Raw genomic sequence first — 24,654 nt, 5'->3', positions numbered from 1 at the left:
TTTATAAAATTATTCAAAATATTGTGTGCAGGTGTATTTTTTTTTTCTTTGTTTACCTGTGACTAAACTGGATACAATTAGTGGCAGGACCAGCATCTGCAGCATTCTCATGAGTAGTTCTCCTGGAAACGAAAAGTACTTCACTTCCCGATAGCTCATCTTATATGATCGAAGAGAAAATCCCAGGATTACACCTGAAGGGAGGGAAAAGAGATATCATTACTCAGTCTTTTAAAGACGCAGTAGCATCTGAACATGGACATCTATAAAGCATCTTAAAAAACATCTATACTGGACATATCTAATTGTAACCTGCAGTTTTTACTACACTGAGTTACCTTCTCTGGTCTCATCTACTACTACTAGTAGTCCTCTAGAAAATGTTAAATTATTGCCATTTAGGAATGGTGTTCCCAGTTTAGTCTTCCCAGTGAAACAGTTCAAACCACACCTTGCTCAGTCCCCTGCTCCCCTGCTCCCTCACCCTTTGGTGGGATAGAGAGGAGAACCGGAGGCACAAAAAATGTAGACATCATGTATCAAGGCAAAATCAGTTTACTGAAGACAGCAATGAAGTAAGAAAAAGAACAGTAAAATGTAGAAGAGGTGAATGATTCACAGATAAGTACTCATCATGCAGAAATCCCCTACATGCTCCAAGAACCAGAAGAGGCCCCTTCCCTTGACCCCAAAAATGACATCAGGTATTATAGAATAACCTCTGGGTCCTGGCCAAGCCCCCTCCTGGCTACTGCAAAAACTAGCCCTCTCCTGGCCAGAATCAGCACCATTATTTAGAAGGATTTTTGTGCTGCTATTTTTTAAAATCTGGATTACTGTCAAAGGTATATCTTGAATGCTAATGAAAAGAAACAATCCCTGCTACTGCAGCCAAGTGTCGTGAATTCTGAGATTTTGAGTGTAATCCTATATGCAATGCATATACATACTAGCTACCAGTCTTCAGAAGTCTTGTCCATGCCTGTTAACTCTGTGGGGCCTGATCCAACAGATGTTGCTTCAGATTGAAGGAGACAACCAGGACAGACATATTTGAGAATCTCCTTGTGGTTTAGTCTTTTCACAGTCAAAAGAAGCAGGAGGTAAGTATCTTTACACATGCCTACCTTCAGGAATACTGACACTTGCAAAGAAGCAGATAATCAGGGCTGAAAGGCCTTACTGGATGATTAAGTGGTGGGCTTCAATGCCTGAGAGACAGGAGCAAGGGAATGCCTGGATCCATCTATCTTGCTGGCAACAGATAAATGATGCTTGAGACACATTTACAAATGGAAGTCATAGGTGGGCTTATGTGTGGAAACCTAAACTTCCCAGCTATAACTTTGAAGATTTTGTCCTGTATTTGCCACCAACTGCTTTATTTCGTATTTATTTAGTTATTTGGTTAGCTGACATGACCAGTTGCAATTTGCAATTGTTAAATGGCTTGCAGCTTATATGATGTAAGACTTCTATACCCAGCCAAATAACACACAGCTTTATCTGGAACACATTAACCATACACATGGTGAAACTCAACTATCTCTCTTTTCCATTCAAGATTCCATGTTCTTCACCACTGTCTAGTACTGGCATTTGGGTAAACTATGTGTAGAAAGCTGGATCAGACAATTGATCCTGCTGCAAACCACAGTGGGTTTGCAGCAAAAGAATTTATTTTACTAGGTTAATTTTCAGCCAGGTCAATTCCCTGATGCAATTATTTTGTATGGCTACACAGGGGTTGGTGCCTTCCCTGATAGATATGTGCCTCAGAGAAGTGTGGGATTGCTCTTTTTGAAAGATAGGCAGACTAAGGTTTCATAAAATGTTTTATGAAACTGCTCCTCAGTGATGTTAGGGAGCAGAGCATTCCAGCTTCATTCTAGATCATGTTAGAACTTGAGTACATCCTGAAAATGCTGTAACATTGAACAATTTTGACAACTGCTAGTTCCAATTCTTAGTCTTTTTGGTTTTGCTTTTATTTAAAGACTGATTTTTGATTGGTACTTCCATACAGCAGATAATATCTTCATGCCAAATTTTGCTAGCTCAAATATGTTGTCATGCCTCCTACACCAGATTATTGACATCTGCTGGTGAAAGAACACATCTGTAACTCTCAATTTAGTGAATTCTGTTTGATCATGATTTAGGGACTTCAGGTTGGTTAAGCTAGAGGAGTCCAGAAATATCTTGCGTAGAACAGAAAATACAACTGTGTTCTAGAGAACAGTGTTACAGGATGGAGAGAAAAGTAATTGGAGTGCAAATGACACCAAGCATGGAGTCTGTTTTATGGGAAAGAGTAATAAAATAATATAATAAAATGCATAGAAGAAGGACCTATGAATAATTCTTATTTAAAAGACCTGCCTAAGAGTTTTCCTTCTTTTCAACAAAGTTTTAAATTCTGCTGCTGTGTTACTCATTATTTTCTTTTTTTGTGAGAAACACATTTCTCAGATATAAAGAATCCATCTGGACTTTTGTTTCTGCACTTAATGAGCACTACATTTTGACAACTGGGTAACAAGCAAATAGAGCTAGACTGGTTTCTTACTTAGGCCACAGTTCTGCAATTAGTTACACATGAATTAATCCGTGCACTAGTACAAAGCCTCACTGAGGTTGGTAAGGTTTTCTGAGGCTGCTATAAGAACTAGTCCTTATGCTATGCTATAAGGGCTTGATTATCTGTTCCACTACCATCCAAGCAGTACAAAGTGGCCTAAGATGGATGTTTGAATGAATATTATTGGTAGTGAGAGTGAGTTTCTAAAGTTCCACGTAAACCTGTTGAGCCAAAAAATTATTGGCTGTTTTTTGTCCTAATGTGCTCTGTGCATAATTACAGGGTTTCCCAGCACTGCAGTTTACAGAAAGAATTTCTGCAATGTGAAAAGAAATGTGCCCTGGTAGTGTATTATGTTGAAATGGGTCAAGACACAACAGCTACTTAATTCTTCAGCCTTAATCTCAGCACTGTTATTGATCTGTATGCAGTCATGCCCAAGACATGAGAACCTTACTCTGACTCAGTTTCCCTGCTTGAAATGTAGCTACAGTGGTAGTTGTTTCACAGATATTTCTGAAAATTGATTGGTTTCACGCAGAACAAGAAGAAATTTAGACAAATTATTTCCTCATTGTAGGGTTTGATAATGAATGCAGGACAGCATGATTTTACCAATCCCTCTCAATTTTAGAATAAATCAAGATTGAACTTTATTTTCTGTTCCAAGTTTAAATGACTAAATAGTGGGCACAATATCCCATCTGAAAAAGTTTAATTAAAAAAATTATTGAAACAGAAAACTCAAATTTGGCAAAGTAGCTTTGTCTTCTTTGAATTAGTTTCTTAGAACTAACATTCACAGGCTTGAAATGGTGAGATAGCAGCATACAATGATGATGTAAAAATAGGCACAATTGCAAAGTATCAAAATAAAGTCCTGAACCAGGACCTGGTAGGAGGTACTAAACCTTTGGTAAGGGGTGCAGTATTCCAACAACCATCCACTACTTTGTGTGTGGCTGGAGTTTTAGTTCTTCACAACCAAGACTGGGAAGATTACTGGAACTGGCCTTTCTCAGTAAAAGTTTCAAGTTTCAGGTTAATTCTGAAAGTTGTAATGAGACAAAGCCTTGTGTGAAACAAGCTCCCACAACCTGTTGTGCAGGTTTCTATGTACCCTTTGTAACAGAAAAGATCAACTAATCAACACTATCAGAGCCTGACTTCTCAAATGGTTAATAGTGTACCATTTCGGCATCACAGGAAGGAGTAGATTTATCAACAGAATTTGGGCTTTTTCTGGACAAAAAGCAGTAGTGCCTGTTTAAGTTAACACATAAGTTAAAAAGAATTCTATACATGTGTTTAGTGTATAACAGAACCATATTGTTAAATAATTTATACAGTTTATAATGAAAAGCAAATTAGCTTAGAGTTATAAAATGATTTTTTGAGTGTTCTTGTCAGTGATATAGTTAAGTTCATGGAAAAATTTGTTTGTAGATAATCCTGATGATAATCAGAACAATCTACCAAGCTAAAAGCGAAACCATTTTATTGCATTGATTTTATACTAGTGTTTTTGTGAATCAAAATTAAATCAAATATGTATGAATACAGTGAAGAGAGGATTTAAAACTCGCAAGAAGCAAAAGGTAGAAATAATTCTGACAGGATAATGGGATGGAAATGGCAAAGTTGTACTTATGATTTGGAATTCTTTATTCCAAAAATAGGAATATATTGAAGAATGGCCTATGGTCTTCACTTCTAGATGCTGGATACCAAAAAGGAAACAATAAAGCCTTCACGTCAGACTTTAAAAACTAAGGATATACTTGTGTGGCTAAGAAAACTGCGCAACCTTCTAAATCAAAGGTCTTAAACAGATTACCATCAAAGTGTGATGAAGGAAGCAATAAAGTCAGCATCTAAGTTATTGAAACTAATTCTTATGAGCTTCTGGTCTCAATCTTATTTCAGAGTCACACAGGAATTAAGACCATACAGTTATCTCAAACTTAAATTTTTTTACAATGCCCATGATGTCTGCTGCATTTTCAAGCAAGAAGTGCAGAATTCTGATAATTGTACTTCTCAATTGACCAAACATCACTTAAACACATTTCAAGAGAAAATTACCATTTGTTGTATCAATAATGGTGCAAGAGCTGCTTTGTATTTATCAGCACTTGCCAGTTCAATCAGAACATACCACTAATAGTTACATACGCTTTTGCTTTTTACTGTAAATCTCAGAACATTGTTAAATGAGGTCCATATTGATATCCTTTCCCTTAATACATGTGGTACATGTATCTTCCAGCAGGAAATAGAAAACTTGAAAAATAACTGGGAAAAAAAACCCCCAACCTTACACTGAGTAGAATACTGTTCTAAACTAACAGCTGTTAATAGTTCAGTTCCAGAAAACCTTGTAAACAGTAAGCAAATAACATTTTGTTCTATAACAACAATTGGGCAAGAGCCATGAAGGGAATCAGGCTTCTACCAGTTTAATGGGACATTGTATATTTTTGTTAGCTCCACAGCCATTTCATTCCTACATTCCTACAGAGCTCTGGAATGACTGCTTTTGTTCTTTGGGTCATTTGTTATTGCTTAATTTACCATTTTGTTCTGAGCCTTTTCTTCTAACAGCCAGTTTCAGATAAGTCCACAACTGTATTTACTTGAGACAAACAGGTAAATTACTTCTCCAGTGATAAGAAACACTTCAAGTTGCCGGCAATATCTCTTAATTTCTTTCCTTGCTTGCCACAAAAATCACTCAATTTGCTCAGCATGACTTTGGTTTTCATAATTCTTGTTTCAGAATTTTATATTGAATCTTCAGCCCCTGGTACACCTGGTGTATCACACCCACCCTTTCCTTGTTTTCTGTTTTTCCTTATGTAGGTAAGAATGTGTGTTCCCTTTGAAACCATTTTATTGAACACATATGCCAGGTTATAACTGCGTGATGACACTGCAGCAGAGAAATAAGGACCTGTGCTCCAAGTTGCCGTATTAGAATCAATATTAAAGTGGAATATGTGTTGATTTGGACACAAGCAGATACCTCTCATTTGCCTAAGATATATTGTGAGACCAGTCATGGGAGAAATAATGTGGAAGAGCTAGATATCCTAGACATGACTGGGATCCAGAAAAGGGACATGTCAGACAAAAGCAGGTTTATAGCAAAGTAAGAGTCATGGTGATATCAGAGAGTTGTCCCCTGCATCAGAAGAGAAGTCAGTGTGTTACCTTTCCTCAGGGGCCACAGGAGTGCCATGGAGCTCACAGCTGTGCTGGGGAGACACAGAGTCACAGTCCTACAGTCACAGTGCCTCAGGAACACCTGCCTCTGAACCTGACCCTGAAGGTTTGCTTTATCCTGTAAAAGAGATTATTTTCCCTAAAAAACCCACACCAGGCTTCTAACACCAGTGTTCAGTTACAATTTGCAAATATGGAGAGGCGTTTTATTGTAAAAGTGTACTGCGGGCATTTAGAGCTAGATTAACAGAGATACTTGGGCTCTGTGTCCCAGCTCAGACATAGTCAAACACTCTGCCTGACACCTTCTGCCCAGCTCTGGAGGAGCCTGAATTTCTGAGATACCTTTATATCTATAGCCATAAAGCATCTGCATATTGCCTTTACTTGCAGACACAGAATCTCCTCCTTGGATTTTGTGGACAGAAAACATGCAAGTGGAAAGGGGAGTCTGAAGCTGTAAGAACTGATGTAACTAAGCAATGAGCAAAAGCACCATTTGACCAGATGCTGCCTAAAGTGGACACCAAATCTGAGAACATAACAGCTTCTGAGTGCTGTTAAAAAGGCTTTTTAGAAACCATTGAAATTTGTCCTTTGCTATTTCTTTGCTCTAGTGTTAGACTCATACACTTTTTCCCTTTTGTCCCTAGTTGTTTGGCTCATTTGCTTGTCTTCCCCAATTAGGAGGTAATTTTGTTCCTTTGAGAACATGTCCAAAAAATTGTTCTCATTTTATCCAACTTCAACTTCTCTGCTTCCCTTGTTTTAAAAATTTTTTACTTGTTTTCCTTGAACTTTTTCTGTATTTAACTCTTGTTTATAATTGATTTCTCACCTTTTTAATTTTTTTTTTTTAATTTCCGGACAAGCAATTGCAGGGCACTAGTAGCAGATTTGGAGTGAAGAGTATTCACTGCTGGCACAGAAGCAGGTTGTTCTTAATGGAATAGGGACATTATTCATTATTTCATCCTCAGACAAGAGACTTCATTGAAAGACAAACCATGTCTAGTTTATGTACTCTTGTTAGTCTGTGAGCTATATTAAAAAAATACTTTTGATGCAAAAAATAACAAATAATTCCATGAACAGGAATAATGTCTTTCTATGCATATACAAAAGCTCAGACATTCACAGTATATATCAGATTATATTTTATATAGTACTATTTAGAATTAAGGTACTACTTGGTGCTTTACAAAGTTACTATAATAGCTGTTCCTTTCACGCCTGGCTTTACTTTGCTGCTTCATGTTCATGACTAAAGTGTATGTATTTACTCCTATAAAACATAGATCAAAACAGATAAGAAAGCTGCTCTCTCAAAGTTTATAGAGTGCCTTTCCTGCTTTTTTCTTTCCTCTTTTTTTTTTTCTTTCCTCCTTTTCTTTGGCTGGAAGTTGACATATTCCTTACCAGTACTGAATTCTACTTTTCCCTACTGTGGTTTCAGCTGCCCATCCATATTATTTTGACAGTATACCTGCACAAAGGAATTGCAGACAGTGAGACTGAGACCACTCAGGTCCAAGAACTTTGCGCAAACATTCACAGAAAACAGAGCTCTACTCTGAAGAACTTTTAGTGTAGTTTGACAGAGATCTTGAAGTTGGATATGGACAGTTGCCTTTGTTTTCTTTAATTCCAGCTTAAACACACACTACAAAGAGTTCATTTTAGGCTGGACTGTCTTGATATGCGGTTTAGCACCATCCTTAGCAGGACATTCAAATTATGCATACATATCTTTATGGAGCTAGTCTACCTTTTAATTCCTAAAACCATCTGTTAATTTAGCTTAGTGCTGATAGTCTAAATCTGTAAATGACCTGTTTGACACTGACGTTTAAGTATTTTGTTGAATCAAGATATGCTTATGCCAGAACTATTTGGATCATGAAACACATGGCAGACTTTTTTGAAAGATTTCTTTTTTGTCCAGTATTTTGCTGAGACATGCAAACAACCAGGATAGACTGAGAGGGAGCATTGCCTCTTGTAGAATACAAGATTTTTGCCAAATCAGGTGTAAGCTTTACCATAACTTAAGCTTTTTTTTAATGTTTGATTTGTTTGGTGAATTCTTTCCAGAAGAAAATCAGGCTCGTGGCTGAAGTTCATGGAATCATGTTACCATTTTCTTAAAAAGATAGCTAGGATGCTTGCAGTCCCTCGCTGTTTGATTATGAGCCACTTCATCCCTGAAATCCTCAGTATGACTGTGAAACTAGTCGCAAATAGAACCTTCCATCTATTTCTTTTACTTGCCAATGGCCTCTTCCAACACATGAATTTCCAGAAGTGTTAATTTCAGTGATTAAAATGAGGTATCATGCCTTATTTCTTGTGAGTTAACTCATCTTAAGGATACATTGTAGCATATTTTATTAATTTAGACATAGCCACCATATAGGCAATGGCACATCTCTTCCAACTGTTTGGTGTTATTCTGAATGGTAGAATTTTTCTATCTTAAAGGTCACAAAAACGGCAAGGGAAACTCACACCTGGAATAATACTTAATTACACAGTAAGTACCTGAGTCCAAACTGTGACTTTTTAAGTCCCTCCAGATAAAAAAAGCTTAGCTCTGGAAATCTATAAAGTTAATGGGCACTGCTCCATTTGCTTTGGAAGACTCCTCAGTTCTCACCCTTCTGCTTGTGTTTTTCTCAGATCTGCCATGACCTAAACATCTATTTGCCTAATTCCAGGCTAAATCCTGAGGGACTAGCAACTGAACACAAGTGTCACACAGAATACACAGAATCATCTGGACTTGAGATACCCGGTGTCCCTGCCCTTGTTCCAAGAACTGTTTCACAGCTGGGGCTTCCTGTTATAGGTAAGCACTTTAGTCATTAAGTTAAACACAATGCAGCCTTTTGCTCTCTTGGTATATGCATTCATCCTTAGAAGTCTTACATTTCCCTCTGCCTAATAACACAGCTTTGAAAGGAGTGGTGGAATTGCCTCCTCCTGTAACTTGCCTTTTGAGAGGAAAAGAAGAACCCAGCTCCTCAAGTGCTGCTGACAGCATTCCCAAGGACACCTGGGCTTCTGCATCTCCACTGGGTAAAAATGCCTGGCATGGTTCTGACTCAGAAAGGAGTGGGAGTAGGAATGCAAACCTGTTTGCTTGTTTGTTTGTTTGACTGCCTGTGTTCCTCCTGGAAGTTTTAGGCAGTTACATGCTTAGGTTGTGGGCTTGTGCAGTTACCCAGTTGGGTCTCCTAGACCTAGCTCATGCACTAAAAGGACACACAGCTCTGAGATTTAGATTCCATGGGCAGCTTCCTTTGCTTGCATTTTAGATTTTGAAGAACTCGATTACATATCCATATCTGTTTAATGTATGGATTCCCAAGTCAAACATTTTTTAAAAGACATCAAAATATATGTAGTAGACTTATTTGTCAGATACCTTTGATTAGTACTCCCAGGAATCCCCTGATTATTGGTCCTGTAATACAAAGCCAATTCTACTCTTTTTCTTACATTTAGCCCTTGTGCATGGTAAAACCAAAGCATTTACTAGAGGCAGTTTGAGGGGCCAGATTATGTTGCAGTGTAAATGATGCTTAAAACTTAAGCCCCATCTTTTATAGATTTTGTTTTGAATAAATCAATTTACAGTTATACCAAGTTACAATAAAAGGTGAAAAACAAGCTCACACTTTGTAACTCTCAAGCTCATTTCTATTTATGGTCTTCTATCCATGCCAATACAATATATATACACATGCTAAATTTCAAGAAAGATATTGCATTTTTTTAATGCAGAGAGTAGAACGAGAATACAAAAGGCGAATATAATTCATGCTAAAAGAAAGGATGTAGCAGAATAATTAGGAAATATGAGTAGCAGTGACATTTTGTTGCTGTCCTGATTCTCCTGTGATCCATCTGGCTTTCTTTGCCTCTTTTCTAGCATTTAATTATTTTCCTTTTCACTGTTGTGCAGCTCATCACACTTATTATTTTACTCTTTTATTTTAAAAAGTCTCATGAAACCTAGAAGCAAAATAAGTTTATCTTGTATGGATTTTAAAGTGTTACACACCCTGTGGTTTCATTGTGTTGATTGAAAGTGCGGACACTGGCTATACAACTTCAAGTCTGATGGGTCAACATTATAAATGAAATAATCGAGCTTTTACTAAAATTCCTCTGAGATAATTTCCATTTATTCTTTTACTATTTTTCACCGTTTATTCCCTACTCCATACCATATATATAAATTTGTGTCCATGAATAATTTCAGACTTCTTGGTGAGGGTGAGTAGCCTAGTTGTTTAACATACATTGTATGTACCACAGAATATTCTCTCAACAACAGAAATGGAGACATTTATATGGGAGACAGAAATTTCTTATTGCTTCTTACTAAGTATTTTTTAAACACCAGTTTTATTGCCTTACTGCTGCAAAGCTCCAGTTAAACTGAATTGTAACACACCATGAAAAAAAAATATATTATGATATACGTTAAATCCCATTGAATCATAGAAACACTGAGGCTGGAAAAGACTTCTAAGATCACCAAGTTCAAGTCTTTACCCAGCACTGCCAAGCCCACCACTAAACCATTACCCAAAGTGCCACATCTATACATCTTTTAAGTGTCTGCCGGAATGGTGGCTCCACTGCTTCCCAGGGCAGACTGTTCGTGTCGTTTGACAACCCTTTCAATAAAGGAATTTTTCCTAATATCCAAACTAAACATCCTCTGACACATCTTCAGACCTTTTCCTTTTGTCCTGTCCCTTGTTATCTGTGAGAAGAGGCCAATCCCCACTTGGCTAAGGCTTCCTTTCAGGGAATTGTAGAGAGTGAGAAGGTCCCCTGAGACTCCTTTTTTCCAGGAGAAAAGCTGCTAAAACCTCAAAGCTCCTTCAGCTGCTCCTCACAGGACTTGTGCTCCAGACCCTTCCCCAGCATTATTGTCTGTCCCTGGACTTGGTGCAGCACTTCAATGTCTGCCTTGTTGTAAGTTTACTTATCATAACATTACTGGATTGTAATTAAAAATGAAATGAAATACAAAATCTTAAGGAAATGCACAGCAAACAAAAGGAATTTGGAGGACTGTCAGAGGATATACAAACCTAATGTGACTACAAGGATTATTTTATGAAGCTGGTGGTTGCAAAACACCTAATTTACCAAGGCTTGAAAAAAAAAAAATTAGTGCATCTCAGCCACGGATCTAGAAGTCTACGCTACAGTACAGTACAAATTATCCATGCCTGCATTTATATCTTAATTTTTTTTAGCAGCCTTTTCAACATCCAGAATATATAGCCCCTTTGTTTATTTCTCTTTAATACTGGATTTATTAGTATAGTTTTTCAAATGCACATAAATATAAGAATTTTATAAAAACATTTTTTCTATGATATCATATAATCCCTTGAAACTTACAGATGTCTGGCTATTTCAAGGAACTTTGTCAGAATTTTAAGCTAAATGAATGATATTTTCAGGAATTCATGAACAACTGAACATACCATCTTCAGCCACACCTTAATTGTGGCCAACTCAAAAGCATTTCATCTCCAATGACATCTAGTTCTAGCTTTACAAGTGTCAGTAAGGTTCTAACAATGTTAAATATTTACTCAGCATACAAATCACTGGCATCTTGCTTACGATTTTGTGCTGCCTTGCAGTTACCACAGCAATTATAGTCCCTGTCTACTGAAAAAATGGAAAGGGTTGGCAAGCCCTAATATTAGTTTATTTCATGTTTATATGTCTTTTCTGACCCCTTTCAGGATCAACACAAATGTTTTCTTGAGAATCCTTGAGATAACTACTGTTTCAGTTGACCATTATCTAATGGCATTCAGAGAATTTTCTTGTAAAATCTCTAAGAAACCACATTCTCAATGCCCCACACAATCACTGCCATGCATTTCACCTGGGATAGCTTTGAATTTTGATTTGTAAGAAGCATTAGGATGTATATACATTTATTTTTAACTTCTAGAGAGAATTTTAAGAATCTCAACAGCTTTTTTTCAATCTGTCAGAAGAGTGGAATGAATATATGTGTCTCTGGACTGTTTTATGACCATTGAGACATACTGCTTTTGAGCATCACTTTGCAAGTCCATTGATTTGACAGTTTAGAGTGTTAGGATAGAAATAAGCTAATATTTGGCAGATTTTACATCTTTACTGTGCATTTATGCACAGCTGCTCTCTCCAGAATGCTTAATTGTTATTCACAAGCTAGCCAAGTTTATTGTTGTTACTCTGTGCCATGTATGGCAGTTCAACAATCATTGCTATTTCGTTTCAGTAACAGCAAAATGAATTGTGGTAAGAAATGTGGATTGTGATAATATATTAACATTATTTTATTTTACAAGTAACTGTTAAACTAGAGTACTGTTTGTATCTCACACTCTGACTGTTACTGCTGTCTTCTTAATAGAAGAATTAAGGTTCTTTGCATTTCTATACTTTTTCTTCCTTTTGAAAAGAATAATCTCTTTTGGAGCTTTAAGTGTCACTCTGAATTTTATGGTATGTGCTTTCTATTTTCCTCCCAAAATTATAACTATTTTATACATTAAAAAAAAAAGTTTTGATTAGCAAATTTTTCAGAATATTACTTGGGAAGGTTTTGTCACTCAGTGAGAAATCAATTGCATTGGGCAGTTCTTTAGGAGAGCCCTGAGACAGAGTCAGCCTCTGAGTTCAGCATAAAAATTAACTTATCTTTAACTGTAGCCAACTGTCCTGATTTTCTTGCATATAACTTATAATTTTTAAAAAATAATTTCTCTCTTTATGTTTTAACATATTCTTTCACCTAAAACTCAGGTCCCACAGCAGTTTCTCCTTCAATGCTGGATCTTCACTTTGTTGTCATGCAAATTTTACCAGTGCTGCATAAGGATTTGTCGCAGTATTCAATGTCAATATATAGTGAAGGCAAATACTCTTCTCTGGGTGTGTCAGCCTCACCCTTAAGTGGATACAATAGCAATAGCAGAATATGTCAATAGCAGAAAAGATGATGCTCCAACACACAAGGCTGTTGTTTTTGTGGGCATTATCCCATTATTTTGTCTACTTGCATACTCGTACTTCATAGGTCTTTAAACTGTTGTTCACAGGGAGTCTTCCTGAGACAGGAGAATCTCCAGCCCTGTGCTCCTTTGCACAACTTTTCACTGTTCGGATATTGTGAGGGCTCTGTGGGTTTTTTGCCTTCTGTGTCATGAAGGATCCTTTCAAGGCTTTATTTATCTCTTTGCTTTTTTACTGAAGGGACAAGGCCTTCATCTTATTTGTCTTCTTCCTGTTCTTTTAGCTAGGTTTTTTTGGTAAATGCATTGGAAAGCTTTGGAATCTACCATACGGTGCATACTGTTGCAGAACAGAGGTTGTATGGGTTTATCTATATTTCATGCCTATTGTGAGATTGCTGGCAATTACAGAAGCCTGGCTTCAACGACACAGCCAGACCTGCATTCCCTCTTCCCTTTGGGAAAACAGGGGGTCAGAAAACAGGAATGGATCCATCCCCCTCCTGCTTTGAATGTCCCAGCAGACAACTGCAACATATACCTCTGGCAAAAGGATTTTAGCTAGTGAATTGGAACTTAATAACTATGCAGAAACTTCTTTTCATATTACTTGCTTCACAGCCTGCCTCTGTTTCAATTAATACAGCATTTCTCTGCAGACAGCTTCTGAGGATCTCTGCTCAGCAGTGGTCTGAATCTGAGTCTTTCCTTCAGCACAAGTTGAGAACCCACAGGAGATTCTTTGGCTTTTAGAATCCTGTCAGAGTCTGGGTTCCTGTGCCATTTTTCAGAAAATGGGATGTGAGAATGAAGGCTGGCTGATAAAGGAAGTGTATCTGAAAGGAAGGAGTTTTCGGGGACCGGATGATGATTCTGAGTAGCGTGGGAGAGCCTTAGATTTTGCCAGTAATTTGGCTAGCACTTCAAAGTTCGTGAGACTTCCTGCAGGTTTTCCATGAACCGCCATGTTCCCTACACGACCTGAAAGTGCTCCTGGTCATCGTGATATTCTCAATTTACCAGTGGTCAGCCTCAAAAATTTGTCTCACAGGATTGCTCTCATCTATTGAGTCTTGGCAAGATTTACTACAGAAATCTCATTCATAATATCTTTATGAGAACAAGAAAAATGCGAAAAGTTGCATTATAATTCGCTTGTTGACTATTCTTTTCTCCAAGTTTCTTGAGGAACTTGAGAAAAGTTCAAATTTCACTAAAAACATTAACAATTATTATGTCTGTGTTAGACAGACACTACCTATGCAGAAGGTATAGTCTGAAGCACATTACATGCATTTTATGGGAATAGGGAATAGTTCTGAGTATTTTTCAACATGAATTATAGCTTCTTGCATCTTCATCACTAAGTTTTTAATGAATAATTGGCTTAATATGGTAGCAGCTAGTAAATTTAGTTTAGAATTCAGTTTAGAACCAGAGTAACAACAGAATGGCTGTATAAATGTCTGTATTTCTCCTTGTCATATGAATACCAGAAAAGTGTCACTCTATTTGCAAAATATCTGTATACAACAGAGAGAATTGCATGTTGTAGTTACCCACTTCATAACAAAGGCCAAGTTCCCACCTCAACATAAGCTCAAGCCCCCACTATAAACTACAGTACTGGAACTAAGATAAGATCCTATGCACTTGACTTCTACTGAAATCAATCCTGCTGGGCAAAGAAATAGGAAATGCTCTACTAAAAAAGGCTTTTTCATGTTTATCCCTTGACTAAAGGGATGTGAAAAAAATGTCTCTGAAGAAATGTTGCTCTCACTAAATAAACTGCTTTCCTGAATATGGTGTCTATGAAAACTTCTGGAGTGACAGCTCTAAGAACTGTCATCTGTCTGTTAGATTACAGAGCATTAAGCATTATTTCTTGTAAATGATTCAGCCCTGGCCTGAGTATAGTTTGATTTCCACCTAGACTCACATCCAAGCACCTCAAATGGGAGAGCCAGTAGTGCTAATTGGTGGGCTAATTCTGCAACATTGATTACTGTCTCCTAGGGAGGGGATCAAGCCCACCATCTAATTTTCCACAGACCTCCAAACAACTGAGAGATGATAACAACTTAGTCCTTGCCAAGCTAGACAGATGGAGTTCAACCACTGAGTGTTTCCCAACTACTTTAGCCATCTGTTCCCTACTTCTGAGTATTTCCACAACAGCAAAAAACCCCCAAAAGCCCCAAATATTACCTTTTTATAATCGATTAACAATGAAATTACTGTTCTAATCATATATAGGTACTGCAAAATTACATCACAAATAACAGATGTAAGAAAAATTTTGAGCATTTTGTGATAGTAAGAAGAAGACTTTTTCTTCTACATGTTATACTAGATAAGTCTACAGGTTCATGAGCGGAATTGGAGCAGCCAGCTCATCCTAGGCTGCACATTTTCATCAGTTCCCCAACTTGTGTCCCAATGCCTGTTGATCCTTTGCTGTAGGTGGTAGTGGAGTAGTGGGCAAAATGTCAGTAGTTACCTAAAATTAATTGGAACCAGCAATAACAGCAGAACCACTTGTCCAGTCTACATTTAATTTCCACATTGACAAATTTGTCAATGTCCTAAGTGGATGTAGATGACAGAGAAAAAAATTGCAAAAAGAAATTTTTTTTCACATGCTGTCTAGAAAAGTAACAATCAAAGCATTGTCTTCTTTGTGGTTGGACAGTGTTTCAAAACTTGCTTGACTTGCTCTGCCTTTTCTCACCGTTGTAGATAAAACACCTATTTTTTTCACCCCTGATATTAATGGGGCTTTTACACCTATAAAATTCTTAGTTAGGAATTAAAAAATTTACTATCAAATACTGTTTATAAATATCAGAAACTGAAATTACTGCTTTAGCAAAGAAGTACTTTTTTTTACCAATAGGCAAATTAATATAAATGGCTCCCAAAAAAAGACCATCAAACCTGAAATTAATTTGAAATAACAGTGCTGATGTGATATCAATGGTGGAGCCCTAAAATTTCAATATCTGTAAGAGCTGTAGAAACACAGCAAGCAGACCTATATGGAATAGCACTATGAAGGACATTGGGGCCTACATAGGCAAAGGATATAGACCATTATCTTTAGGTGCTTACCTATGATTTTTCGTCATCATCACCATAAGATTTGTATTTTAAACTAATAGGAAAAGTGAAAGCCATACAGTAAAGCCACTAAATTCTTGCTCACCCTGTGAAGAGTGGTTATTTCATGAAATATGGTGCCACTTTGACAATCTCTAGAAAAATTATCTTAAGTGATCATGTAATAATTTAAAGAAAAATTAGTTTAAAAAATTGCATGTTTTTTCTCCGTAGATTCTCTTTCTAATGCTAATTCAAAGTATGTAGCAATATTTTGGTGCATTCCAAATCTAAAGGCTGTTTGATGTCCTGGATTCCTCTCAGTATACCCTTAAGAGGCATTTAATCAGGTGCTATCTTTCAGTCCTTTGAATAAGTAACACTGCCATTGTTGCCCAAATTGCATCTGAAAGATGCACGTGTAAGATTGTGAGTGGCTGAGGGAGAATAAACTTAGGTTTGCCTTTATCAAGGGAAAACTGAAAAGATTGAGGCTGTATTTTTTTATGCCTTTGCTTAGAAAGGTCTCCTCATTTTCTTCATTGGGAGTTTCTGTTCGTCATTGCAAAGTGTTAATTTTTTGATAGCTTAGGTGAATAAAAGTTACTTCCTGAGCATTTTGCTGCAAATGGCTTTGGTAGGAAAAGATACTATGGAAAGCATTCAATTTAGTTATTGTATCTGATTCTTTAAGGGAAGAATTAACAAAACAGCTATTCTGGTCGGTTTTTTTCACCAAAATTCTTCTTAGGAATTACTAGAATAATTTAATGGCTGTTCCTTAAACTTCATACCGCTGTCAAAGCCAAAACTCTGCAAGCCAGAACATTCTTATCAGTGCAGAAGAATTTAGAAACTCATTTGTAATGCAAATCACCCAGTCACATCGTCATTGTCAAATGCACTGGAGAACAGAATATTCCTATTGAACAAATTACTCACCAAGAATCACAGCAACAACGGTGAAGAGCACAAAGGCATTCCTCATTAAATAACTTTTAACATCGTCCTTTGTTATGCTCTGCACTTTTTTTTTTGCCAAAAGTGTACGTTTCCGGACTCCTTGTTGAATTCGTTCCATCCTACTTCCAGGTTTTGGATCTTCTCCGTTACCTTTAGTCATCTATCTTGCTGAAAGCTTTCTTTTATAATTAATTTCTGTCAGAATCCCTTCAGAAAAGTGGAGAATTCTTTTCAGTGGGAGTTGCTGGAGAAACCTGCAAGACAAGAAATATCAAACACTGCAGTAAGATTTTAGGGGAATGATTAGCTATATATTTACATAGACGCAAATATTCTTCATGTTTCAGTAAAACTTGTATTGTTCTTAATATCTAAACAGTTTTTGATGAAGAACCTCAATGATTTTGAAAGAAGGATGACCTGGACTGATCAGACAAGTGTCCCATGTCTTCAGACATGAACTGCTGTCATGCTGCAAAACCCAGGAGTAACATTTTTTTAATATTTGCTATTGATACATAAATGTAAAATCAATACAAATCATAGCAACTTAACGTATAATGTTTAAAGCTCTCTGTTCAGCCTTGTGCTTGTACTTTTTACCTTGTACTTTACATTATTACTTGAAAAAAAAAATCTAGCTCACCTTCACATTAACCACTGGAGGCCAATATTTTGCTCCAACTGATAAATTAAAATTGTTCTACATTTCAAATGTTTTTAAATGATTGACTGTATTGTCTCAATTCCTTCTTGTCACATGGGAAAAGGCAACAGCAGTAGTTTATTTGTCCCTCAACCACTACTTAGAAAATGCCTTTGACAGCTTTACGTTGATAACATTTATCTTTTAGCTGTATAAATTACTCTGAGCAGATCTGTAAAACATCAGAAGTAATATCCCACTTAACTTGTTGCTTCAGACTGTAATGCCAGCTCACATAGCAGGGTAATGCTGAGCTTGTCCTGATGGCAATTATGAGCATATATCACAGAATCACAGACTTTCCTAAATTTCAAGGGACACTCCAGTATCATGGAGTCCAAATCCTGGACCTGTGCAGGACAAGCCAAGAACCACACAACGTCTGACTTTAAGAAATCACATTCTGAATCAACCTTAAAATTTTTCAATATTAAAAGTTTTTCATTAAGGTATTACTTTTTATTTTAGATGGTGTGTGTTTTGATGGCTGCTGGGTATGAGTTTGTTTAGTAATGGAGACTCCTCAAAGGTATTTTCCAGACTGAGAATACAATTTTCTGAAGTCTTAGTCAATATACACTGGCATGCTTCTTAAAAAGTAATTAGTAATGAATAAATGGATAAACCTAGGTGCTTCTGCTAAAATCTATCTCTGTTTATAGACAGCTCAACTCTAACATCTCATTTTAAAGAAATTCAGTGCCAAAACACCTTTTTTTTTTTTTTTTTTTTTTTTTTTTTTTTTGGAAGCATTTTAAATATAAATACACTGTGGTTTCAGCTAGCATGTTTTATGCAAAATCGCATGTTGTAACAAGTTTATTTTGGTGGATTTTGATCGCTGCTTTTACCATATGTTTCAAGACCATCACTTTAGTGCAATATTCTCCCTGAATTTTAACAGAACGCTATAAACTTTGCTGCTTTAAGGAGTGGAAACAGAAATTGTGAGACCAGCTAAATATTTAAATTAGTAAAAGTTCTACCGTGGACACGACTGCTGTATGTATGGAAGCAGGATTTTTTTTTCTTTTCCTCCCCGACCGATTAATGTACGCATTAAAAAAAAAAAAAAAAAAAAAAAAAAAAAAAAAAAAAAAAAGGATGAAAAGAGATCGTTCACAGTGCCTTTTCTTTCCAGGATGTTTAGCAGCTAATCTGTCCTGCACAATTTACATCAAGATCCAGGGTGCAGCCAAAAGATTAATCAATCAAAAGACGAATCAATTAATTAAGATACAAAGGCGCAGAGTGAGAAATGACTCCCTCCCGCCCCGCTCTGTCCTGTCCGCTGCAGGACCTGTCCGTAGGAGCTCAGGACGGGCTCACCTTGTCGGAGCTGCCGGAGCCTTAGGAGCGCGCTGGGCGAGGCAGGGGCTTCCCGGCGAGCGCGGAGCTGCGGAGCCGGGTGAGCGGCAGGGGGAAAACTGACATCTGCATGTGCTCCGGAGTACGGCAACTTACTATCCCTGTAACTTAAGGAAAGGGGAGGAGACTGCCGGCCCAGCGCCGGGAAAAAAAAAAAAAAAAAAAAAAAAAAAAAAAAAAAGACAAAACCAACCCACCCCGAACCGCGCATCAGCAGAGAGGGGAAAGCGGGGCTTCTGGAATATTGATTAGTCTTGGCACAGTGAAAGCAGGGTCAATTTCTTTGTTTTTCCTTTTAGACCACTTTCACGCTTTGTCAGTTCAGCTTCGTTAGAAATGCAAAATCAGGATCCGGGAAGAATTGAAGGATCGCACACACACAGAGCAGGGGAGGCTGGAGCGCTTCTTCATTAGACATTCCAGGCTGGACATCTGAAAATCCTAAACATAATTGTGTAACACTAGCCCTGTGCCTTTTAAAATAAATGATAAAATATCTGAGCATGCTAATTTCTTCTAGAAAAAGTCTTGTTGTGAAAGCTATCACGTATTTTCTAATTCTTAAAGACAGCTATTCAAGATCTACTCTTCCCAGGGTGGGGAACCAGACATATCTTTCAGAAGCAACTGGAGCATTATCAAGAAAAGAGAAAAACATGATCAGTTATAATCCTTTGTATGTTTCTTGTAGATATTCAAAATACATAGTAAGACTTGCCTCTTGTTTGGCAATTTAAACTCACTGACAGCAATCCCCATTCAGCCTGTTTCCATAAGAGAGAAAGAATGAATGAAAAGTATAAAATATCCACTTTTGTGAAATAAGTGGCATTCAGTTTTTCTACCATTTCAAAGTATGCATTGTTGAAAAGGTATTTGTTGATGGGAGTCAGGGGAATTTCCAAAGAACTTTCCTTTTTAGAAAAACACTTTAATTTTAAGCATTGGTAAAGTTAGGTTAAAATATTCCATAATTATATTTTAGTTCATCTTTAAAAGGATTTAAAGTATTTTCTTATAAGACAAATATTGTAAATCAAAATGTATATAATTTTATGTTAAATATATAATTCATCTATATATATTCATCTTTAAAGGTTTGTTTATAAATGATGTTGGTATTTAAATTATTTTCCTGAGAAGTCATTTTAAGTATGCAGGAAAGAGAGCTAGGTACAATACACAAAAAGCATAGATAGATGCAAAATAAAATTAAGAGCAGATTTACTTTCACATAGTCAGAGTAATGGTTTTGCTATAGTGTTTTCCAATTTAAATGTGATTCAAATAATGATCTATAATGTAGAGAAAAAAATCTAAAATCTAATAATTTCAAATTTGCTTATGATTAATGTAGGTTTGAGATTGATTTGTGTACCATAGAATCTTGCTCTTTGGTGTCTAACTTAAAGAAAACATCTAAGTCAACTTATTAATTGACTTTAAAAATGAAGAAAAAACATTGACAGCTTGTGTTGCAAAGACAGAAACAGATGCTGTATTTTCTTGTACCTGGCATCTTAAATGTCTATCTCATTTTTATTTTTTGTGGTGCAGTTTCTAAATACTCTCACTATTTTTCTGTAGATGTGGACTGACCTTTTAACGTTTGCCCTCTAGCAATCTGCTTGTTTGATCTTTCTTTTTGGAGCATGGCTTGCTTTCTGCAAAACCTCCCATATAGTCCTGCCCTCTGCTCATATGAATAGTAATGATACACTTAATGGGACAGGGTCAGGCCCCAAGTGAGGTGATCCAAAAGTATGTAATAATGTAATGCTTTCATTAATACTGGAGTCTATGAGAAATGAGGATAATCCTGTGAGATAATTAACTATTCAGTGAGACAAAATTAAAATAAAAAAATAATCAGTTGGACAGCTCAGCTTAACTTCAACAGTGATACTTCTATTATCTCTCTGAGAACAACAGATATTATTACACACTTCTTAGATAAACAGAATATTAAGAGCTTCTATGGCAGTATGTTCAAAATTTTCTCTCTTTTTTCCTTTCTTCTTCATCTTCTGACATTCTTTTACTTTATTGATTTTAACTTTCAAGAGTATTATCCTTTATATTATAAACCCCCATGTATTTTAGATATCTCTGAATAGCAAAAAAAAAGAGTAAAATAGATTCATAGCATGGTGTCACTCTGCAACACATGCAATTAAAATGCACTGGAATTTCCCTTCATAGGTACAATAGATTTAACAGATTTAGTATGCAGTATTTAATACTAGGACCAGGACAAATTTAAAACATTATTGGTAATGTTCTTCTACCTGTAGTGTTTCCAGTGGTGTTAGTTTCTAGAAATCCAAATTTAGAGTCAGACTCATTGTAGATTTTAGATTGGGTCAGCCAAGGCAAAAAGTACACAAAAACTTTGTTATGTTTGTAGAGTGACACAGAGGGGTAGCCATCAGTGGAACCACCCATTTTACCTAGATGAAATAATCTCTACATGCTTGAAGTGGTAGGTTTTCCTTATAAAAATTGACAAGGAATGTCCTAAGGCCTGGACGAGCCTGTCTGTGTTGACATAGTAGCTCAGCACTCTAATCTGTGCTTTGGGTTCCAGTTTCAGCCCTTCTTTGATAATGCCCCAGGTAGCCTGCAAAGCAGCGAAGTGCAAGTACAGGGCAAGGACTGGCTGTGACTTGGACCTCGTCCTCCCAGGCAGTGTGGATTTGGCCAGTAGAAATCATGTATTGTGGCAAACCCAAGCGCTGCGTGGTTGTGGCTGACAAAGTCTGTCAGTAAATGCACTTTGCACAATATCTCAGTGCCTTTGTAAAAGAAGTAAAGGTATTAGAGTGGAAGCTGCTGTTCCAACATAAAGTATTGTTATTTTCAGCTGACAAGAGCTATCGAACAAAAACCCAGGGAAGCCAGTTGTAGCAAATTCAAAAAGTGGAAACGAAGCAACCAATTGTACAATCCTTTAATTTCCCAGATAGCAATTAATGTGGCATGAGACTGCATGGATCCCAGCTGAAATAAACTTCAAGACTCAAAGTAACACAGGTTTCATATTAATAAGTCAGCACTATAAATTAATACTGGCTGAATATCTGAAGTGTTGGTGTTTTACTTGGAAGCTCAGTGAAATACTGTTGATAGCATAATGGTAAAATGGGAGTAAAATTCTTGTGAAATAATATGTATATTCATGGTAAATGGCATGCCAGTATGTCCTAGACTTCAATTAAGCTGGACAAAATAAGAAAATATATTACTCCCTTTCAAGCTGCAATCCAGCTTAGAACTGTTTATTTCCACTATACACTGTTGTATCAGTGAAGAAACTGAGTCTCTAAGAGGTCGAATTTAATCCATACAAGTTAGCAACTATTTGGCAGAGCTAAGCCTTAGGCTCCTGAATATTTTCACAGGATGATGGCATGGTTTTCTTTCTGAGATACTTGGTTGCTCTTGCTCTTTTGAGCATGCTAAGATGAGTAGGATTAGTTGAGGTTTAGTGCTTGTTTATTTTCAAATATCAAAGGGGAATTTGTTGAATTCCTCCATTTTGGCCAGTCAAATATGAGGCAGCCAAATTTGGCCAGCATGTGCACTACAATAATAAAAAAACCCATGGGCTATGTTCTGTTAGCAAGTATGAAGTGCTGCAGGAAAAGATCTGCAGATCCATAGCAGGTTCTGAGCATGAAGTTTGCAGAATCTGCACATTGAGGGGGTGTTACACTGAACTGCTTCTAACGTCTTTTTGTGTCCCAAACACCTTTTAGTGCTTAGACTGTGTGATCTGGTTTTGTTTCACCTAAAGGAATCCAGTTCACACCTTCTAAGACCACTCCATGAAAAGAATCAAGCGTGTCTTGGTCACTTCTAGAGGAAACTCCTTCCACTGATCACTGGATTTCACTTTATCTTTGAGAAGTTGTAAACCATTGGTCAAGTTCACTTTTCAAAAAAAAACCCCAAGTCAGTGTAAAAATGTTCTGTTGATGGTAAGGATCAAATTATTTTAGAAAATGCAACTATTCTGTCAAAAAAAATTTCAAAAGTGAAGTCTTTTGCCTAACATAGGATGAATGACTTGCAGTACAGGCCAATCCAATCAGCACGACTTCGATTTTTCAGTGATCTGTTTCTGTTTCTATTTAGTGTCCCATTACAGTCTTAACATTGCTCACTCAAGCCAGCCAACAAATCCTCCTGCATTTCAAGGTCTTGTGCCGTGAGAATAAATGTGATTTTATGCTTTTGAGCTCTGTCAGTAGTCAGTCGGAAGTTACACACAAAAAAGGCGGCATTCCTTTTCTGCTCTGTGAAAATTCCCAGCAGAGAAACACGAACCTTTAGTATCTCCAGTCAGCATCATGGGCTGTCTGAGCCTTAACACACACTGTATGTCTGACTGCAGCTGAATAGACAACCTTGTTTCTTTTCAACACAGGGCGTCAGATCAGCACTCACTCTTGGGAGAAGGGGGGAGGGAAATGAAGTTATACCAACAGAGGATGTGGCTCATGAACTTTTCCCCTAACTGTCTTATCGAGGATGTGAATGTCTGTATGTACAATAGGGCGATTCTCACCGAAGAATAAGCAAGGTTGTCTAGGAAGGATTGGGGATAGGATGGGACTGTGTCATTGTAGGAAATCTAATGGGATCTCATCGTAGCTGATAGCATTTCAGATGCAAACGGCTGTACACTATGGCTTCGCTGGCTTTCCCACAGCCAGGGACAACCACCTAAATGGGTGCCGGGGGAGAGGCAGGTTCATTTGAAAAGTTAATACAGCATTGTGGCTAGTTACAAAAGAGCATGGCATTGGAGCCAGAAATTTTCTACCCCCTGTCGCTCAGGTCCCTCTTGGCTTCCTCTTCCAGATTTCCTTTTTTTTTGAACACTTTTCTCTGATCAACTGCTGAACTTCAGTAACTTGTGAACCGGCAGAGCTTCTGAGAGTGCCCTGGGGATGCTCCAGCAGAGAGTACTCACTGCCACGGGTACTTTAAATCCGGACCTCCAATCCCTGCCTGTCACCGTGGTAACAGAGCAATGGTCCCACATGGGTCCTGATTTGGATAATAGCATCATGTTTGGGTGTCCCACTGGCTGAATTGTTTTCTATCTTAATTCTCAGATTTGCTGTGGAAGAAGCCCATTTCTCAGATATGGTGTTGTTTATATTGGATATTTTTTAAACAAGGTAGAGCCTTATGTGCTAGCTTGTACACCAGATAGGTCTCAGATTATTTTTTCCTTTTCCTCTGCCTTTTTTTTCTTGACATGTCCTCCTCACAAAGCAAAGGCAGATAGGTGAGAAACAAGACTGAAGAGACATGGACATTCCTGAATTAGAATAAGGTATTATCTGCATGAAGCACTTTTCATTAAAAAAATTGCTTTTCATTTTACATCTTTGTCCATAGTTATTTTTACAATGAAACAATAATTTATCAGCTGCTTAATACATCCTGGTTTGTTATTAGTATAGCAAGTAAGATAAATACAGAAAAAAACACACTCATTTATATGAAGTTCATTTAAGGAAACTAATTTATCCGGGGCAGTAAGCTTACGTGACTTTTTAAATAGACATTTACTACTATGGAATCATAATTACTGCAATCAAGACGCACAAAAATCTTTTGTAAAAATAATTATAATTTAAAAGCACGCA

The 24,654-nt window shown here is 37.1% G+C and overlaps 1 protein-coding gene across 1 annotated transcript in view; it reads right to left on the bottom strand.

Moving 5' to 3' along the window:
- SLC1A3 (solute carrier family 1 member 3) overlaps positions 1 to 19,108 on the bottom strand; it is a 63,389-nt gene extending 44,281 nt beyond the window's left edge. Inside the window, exons 1-3 of the mRNA XM_038124647.1 lie at positions 18,953 to 19,108; positions 16,897 to 17,171; positions 57 to 194 (exon numbers count right to left, since the gene is read on the bottom strand). Coding sequence (XP_037980575.1) covers positions 57 to 194; positions 16,897 to 17,077 — 319 coding nt within the window. The 5' untranslated portion in view covers positions 17,078 to 17,171; positions 18,953 to 19,108. The remainder of the gene's footprint in view (positions 1 to 56; positions 195 to 16,896; positions 17,172 to 18,952) is intronic.
- Positions 19,109 to 24,654: the final 5,546 nt, after the last annotated feature.

Source organism: Motacilla alba, chromosome Z (genome assembly GCF_015832195.1).
Source record: "Motacilla alba alba isolate MOTALB_02 chromosome Z, Motacilla_alba_V1.0_pri, whole genome shotgun sequence".
Classification (NCBI taxonomy): Eukaryota; Metazoa; Chordata; class Aves; order Passeriformes; family Motacillidae; genus Motacilla; species Motacilla alba.
The sequence above is the reverse complement of the archived record's forward strand: the minus strand, read 5'-3'. Positions and strand labels throughout refer to the sequence as shown.